Here is a 6,000-nt window from a genome sequence, read left to right on the forward strand (position 1 = left end):
GAGCAGTTAGAGGCGATCAGGCATGCAAGCAGAGGCGGTTGGGGTGATCAGGCAGGCAGGGGAGCAGTTAGGGGCATCAGGCAGGCAGGCAGAGTGGTTGGGGGTGATCAGGCAGGCAGGCAGGCAGGCAGAGGGGTTAGGGGTGATCAGGCAGGCAAGCAGGTGAGTGATTAGGAGCCAGCAGTCCCGGATTGCGAGAGGGATGTCTGACTGCCGGTTTAGGCCCTGGGGCCTAAACTGGCTGGCAGTCAGACATCCCCCGAGGGGTCCCAGATTGGAGAGGGTGCAGGCCGGGCTGAAGGACCCCCCTTCCTGCCCCTGTGCATGAATTTCATGCACCGGGCCTCTAGTAAAATGATAAAAACCTTCACAGTTTTCTCTGTACCAACCTTATGTCTTCCACGAAAGACATTTGCAGTAGCTCCTTGGCCTAAAATATCAGATAAAAGCCACAGATGATTAGAAGTGCTCTGCATCTCGGCTTGGTCAGGCGATCCGCTTTGTTATACTAAAAGAAAGAAAAAATGTGCATGTTTGTTTTAAGGGACTAATACATTTATGAAACCAATGTTAGCTACTTTTAGTCTCAAGTAAGATCACCCCTTATTTATAGCTAAATTGAGGTGTATAAACAGTCCAAAGTAAAAATCTAAGTTTCCAGCAATAGTAAAGGCTAAAGTGTTGTGTGGGCTCTGAATAACACTAGCCAATGACACCTTATATATTCAATTTCATTTACTTATCAAAAGGCTGAAAAAAACATCTATTTCCCTTCTAATTTTGTCTTTGTCAATGAGAGTGATACTGGCCACTTCTTCAAATGTTTTGAAAGATCAATGAAGAATTATATTTAAAGTGTTTCAAAATAACGCAATAGTGTAAAATATAACAATATAGTAAAAATTACTTTGTTTCCTTCAAGGGCAGGGCAACACTAATGAAAACAACTGCTGACACTGCATAACATTTACATAACTTAAAATTTCATCTACACAGAGCCTGACACTCACAATGGAAAGGTGCAAAAATGATTGTTGCTGAAAGATGACTAACTCTTCTGAAATTAAAGGATAGTTTCCCCAACCTGCAAGTATATAAATATAGATATGCCAAGTGTATATTACTAAATATTAAAAAATAAGCAAGAGGAAACTATGCATGTGTGGGAACTGGAAGTATATGGAAAATCTCTGTTCTTTCTGCTCAATTTTGCTGTGAGCCTAAAATTGCTCTAAAAAGTAAAGTCTATTTTTAAAAAAGCATCATCCCTATCCAATACTGGAAAAAAGCATCATCCCTTTTTAACACTGTCCTTTAATACTAAAAAGCATGTAAGAATACTAAAACTATTTGACCTCCATGTTAGAATAAAAAGGTATGCTAAAAAGCATAAACACTAGTCTCCCCAAACCACCTTAAACTTAAACCTGCTGTAATGTCAGATTAAAAGATCTTAATATTCCTTTGTAGAACTCTGGCTGGGTAGCTCAGTTGGTTAGAGCATCACCCCAACATGTCAAGGTTGCATGTTCCCCATCATACAAAAATCAACCAATGAATGCATAAATAAGTGAAACAACAAATCAATGTTTCTCTCCCTCTCTCCTTCCCGCCTCCCTGTCAAATTAAAATATAATATATATCCATTGTAGTAAGTTAGAACAGACTAGGCAGTCAGTGATGAATTAATGACTGCCAATATTCCAAGTAGAATTAGCAACTTAAAGAATGGCCAGGGGTCTAAATTTCAGCAATCTTTGATATACTAAGATATATTTATGTAATTTTACCAGCCATCTAATTCAGATAAGGAATGTTATATTCAGCAGTTTACTGGAAATAAGCAATAAAAATAAGATTTCCTTTTAACAAATAAGAAATATTTGTGATCTACCGGGGTAATAATGATAAACTTTTCAAATTCTTTTCAATAATATTTTTAAATAACGAAAAACCTTCCCTAATTAACTTTGCTGTTCGAGATAACTGTAAACGGCCAACAGTATCATTAGGTACCTATCTGTACCTAGTGGATAATATAAAACACGTTTATCAGCTAAGATATCTGCTCTCTGTACACAGATATAAACCCATGGTTTTACAGTCATCTGGGGAAATGTCTTCTGAAAGTAGCTTCCAAAAACCCCACCATAACAGCATGCTAATACGTGACTCAGCACACCCACAAGGTGCTTGCTGTATAAATGTTCCCAAAATTTTGACACAGGCAGGCACTCAACAAGTACGTTACTGCTGACCCTGCCTTACGTGTACTTCCTGATATACTAACTATCCGAAGCGAAAGTTAGCCTTTGTCCATCAATAAAACCAGGAAATGGGCAGTTCCAGGATTTCCAAACTCTCCTACCACGTGAAGCATGTTAAACAGGTACTTATTCAGCGTTCTCAAGTGGAAGAGGTCGTTCTTTGGTTACGCCTTTGACAATTCCTGGGTAGAACTTGGTTTGAGGCCACTTACTGAACAAATACCTGGGAAGCGGACAGGAAAACAAACCTACAGCCACTTCCCCATAGGAAACGTGTAGGATCTTGCATTATCCATTAATTACGTGCATGTATATTAAAAACGTCTTCCGCTTCTAGCTTCCCGTGAGTCAACCCCCTCGTTATCATCACTAAAACCTAAATGAAACATCTTTTTCATCATCTGACAAAAATAAATCAATCCATTTAAAAACGGCCGATCTCGCCAGTGCTGGGAAATAGGGCACAGAGCGGCCAGTCGAAGTGCAAGGGAAGGGGGCGTCGTCTCTGCGGGGCGCCAGGGCCCAGACTCGGCCACCAACACATCCTCTTTTTCGGTGCCCGACGTCGCCAGGGCCCGGAGGGCCCGGGTCGGAGGGCCGGGAGTCTAGATGGAGGGAGTCGACCATTCCGCCCGGCTTCAGATGCCCCAGACCCCCGGGGGCGGTGTCCGCTCGGCCGGGGTGCGGGGAGGGTCAGCCTCGGGCCGCGCGGGGCTACTGGGGTCGCCCGCCCCACCCCCGCTCTGACTCAGCACCCCAGTTCCCCACGGAGGGCGGGGACACTCCGCGAGGCCCGCGCCGGGCTCCGTGGCTCCTTCCCCACGCGCTGCGGCCCCTCCGCCCACAGCCACCCCACTCACCGCGCCCGGTAGCCTCCGCGCCACCGCCAGCGGGCTCCCGCGGCCTCCTAGCACCTCAGGACACTTCCGGCTTCGCCAACCCTGTCCGGGGGCCACGTGACCGAGGGCCGGCGCGCGCGTGTGCGCGTGCGCACGCCATAGGGTCCGGCCTCAGCCTCGGAAGCTGCAGCGTCGGTGGGTTCTCCTGTCGTCTCTAGCGAGGGGCGGAGAAGCTGGGGGTGTCTGCAGCGCGACACCCCTTACTCTGAGGGTGAAACCAGGGAGCCCTGCACAATGATTCAGATTCCCATAATCGCGAATCCCGCCCCGTCCTGGAGAGCAGGGTGCGGCGTGGGTTGATAGTGGGGAAGACAGAACGGAAGTCCTCTTTGTAACAATCCAATCACAGGTGTGCAGAATGCTGGACACCTGAGGGGCTCTCACTGGGGAACATCGGAGTCCGAAGGGGTAGATTGTATCTGTTTTCACGACCACGTTGGCTGCAGTGGAGCTAGATGATCGCTTCTTAATAATTCACTCGTGAAAGTCTTAATGTAAATAAGCTCTTATAAGTCCCTCTTTTAAGCGGAATTTTGGAAAATGACAATATTGGAGCACTTTTTATGGACTAAAATCAGGCCCAGCAATATTCGTGCTGCCAAGATCTCAGGCAGCTAGCCATCCCTTCTGCCAAATGACAGCACTGCTGACCCAGAGCTTCCCAAAAGAGAACCAGCAAGAAACGAGAAACAGCGACAGTGTGGTTTAGACCAGAGGCTTTTGAATGGAACAGACCTGGGGCTGCTGTTCAGCCCTTCCTGCCAAATACTGAACTTTAAACAAGTTTCTGTGTTTTGTTTTATATACACAACTGCAGTAACAAAAGCCCACTGTGATGCATTGTTACAAAGGAAGTTACTTTATTAGACTTTTAAACAATGTTTAAGCGATGGAGTCATTCTAACAACAAACAAATCTATTCACTGCATACAATTCCAACCAGTTCTCCCATATCTAATGCCAAAGACCTGTCAAAGCTCCTTGCAACAGTAAAGTTTATGGGAGAAGTGATGAGCTGAGCTCAAGCCTTTTATTCACATATTTACCACATAGTAATTGATATACATTGAAATACCAGTGTTTTCTTAAAGGTCAAGTCACTTGTGAACCAGTGTAAGCGTTTACTTTACCATTGAAATAAAACTGTTAGGCACAGAATTAAACCAGGCATCATAAAATCCTTGTGGTTTCATAGTCAAGTCACACAAATCACTAAGCTTTTTGCCTCGATGTTATCTCACCTGTAAACAGGTGAGATTCACCCTTGTGACAATTATTTGAGTGCTTGCTTTTGGAAATGAAGTGCAATACAAATAAGGTAATTCATGATTGAACAGTTTCCTAATTACTATGGCACTCTCTAAGTAAAGTGCTCTGGGAAACTTCAAGGCATGAAGAGAGGAATTATATATGGTTATATAACATGAAGTTTCATTTTTATTCACTCTTAATTTCCATGTCTTATTTCTCTTAGTTCTGAACACGTGTGAATCTTTTGAAGGGCTTTAAAAAGCCAGGGAGAAAGGAGCAGGTGTCATTTTTACATATGTGGAATAGTACAGTAACCATAGCTTGTATCAAGCCTTTGTGTGCAGATATTGTAAGCTCTTTTCATGTTTAACTTAATCAGTTCTTAGTTATGAGGTAGCTACCATTATTCCTCCCATTTTGCACATGGGGAACTGTGGAGAGAGAAGTTGCTTAAGGTTCAAAAAGCAGTTATTGGCAGAACTGTCATTTGAACCTACTTATATGAACTGTTATCTGGATCCTAAGCCTGTGCTCTTGACCACTATGCTATGCTACTCATTAGCACACTTTGAATAATTAGTACTATTGCAATAGGTGCAATATTCTTTCCCATAGTACAAGGGGACTTATAAACAAAGCACTCAGCTTTTAATCATCTATTTTTAAAAACATCCTTATTGAAGTATAATATATATTCTAGTTTTACAATTCAGTCAACTTAGTTCAGTATGTTTATTCTATAACATAAGGAAAATGTTTAAAATCACTTCTGGAATTAACCCCAGAAAAAGGTCTATGTGCACAATTTAGAATACAATTTTAGGGAATTTATAGACCACTGGAGCTCATCCATGAAATCCCTAGGGACCATATTGGCCAAAGGTTAAAAAAAAAATCCACAGAAACACCCAACCCTCCCCTAAAATCTTACTTAGACTTTTAGAATTTAAACTTAAATAACTATAGTAATTCTTTTACTCAGGGTTGTCCCTCTTTTCTTAATTTTCCAATACTACTGCTATTGTTTTTCCTCTTGCCTTCTTGCAGTCATGAATAAAAATGGGAGAAGACAGGGGAAGGTACTTCTTCTACTAACTAAATGGGCAGCAACCACCGTAGTTACAAGTACCAAACACATAGGTATATTGTGCCCTATGTAGATCCAATAAAAGAGGTAGAAAAAATTGGATTTTTAATTCTATCAACAGAATCACACAGGATTTTTCTAGGGCATTTAAAAAAGATTCTATTTAACAGAACTAAGTTGCATATAGCCTTTTAGGAACATAATAAAATAAACCATCTGTAAGCTCATATGTGCAATCCTTTAAATGGGAAATCACAGAAAGATAAAATGAGAAAATAAGGCTAAAGTATCCTATATAATAAAGAGGGAATATGCTAATTGACCATCACTCCATCACAAAGATGGATGCACACACAGCTGAGGCCAAGTTCCCATAAGGAGCCTTAATGAGCAATCAGCAGGGACCTGAGGCTACGCCCTCCCCCGCCCCCCTGAGGCTTGACAGGAGAACTCAGGCCGTGTCCCCCACCCAGCAGGGCTTGACAGGGGACCTCAA

General features: G+C 42.8%; 1 protein-coding gene across 1 annotated transcript in view; it reads right to left on the bottom strand.

The window, feature by feature from the left end:
- TBK1 (TANK binding kinase 1) overlaps positions 1 to 3,253 on the bottom strand; it is a 47,177-nt gene extending 43,924 nt beyond the window's left edge. The window contains exons 1-2 of the mRNA XM_080662479.1: positions 3,128 to 3,253; positions 390 to 508 (exon numbers count right to left, since the gene is read on the bottom strand). Of these exons, the coding sequence (XP_080518605.1) occupies positions 390 to 476 (87 nt within the window). The 5' untranslated portion in view covers positions 477 to 508; positions 3,128 to 3,253. The remainder of the gene's footprint in view (positions 1 to 389; positions 509 to 3,127) is intronic.
- Between the last annotated feature and the right edge of the window lie 2,747 nt (positions 3,254 to 6,000).

Source organism: Plecotus auritus, assembly GCF_963455305.1.
Source record: "Plecotus auritus genome assembly, chromosome: 3".
In the NCBI taxonomy this organism is placed as follows: domain Eukaryota; kingdom Metazoa; phylum Chordata; class Mammalia; order Chiroptera; family Vespertilionidae; genus Plecotus; species Plecotus auritus.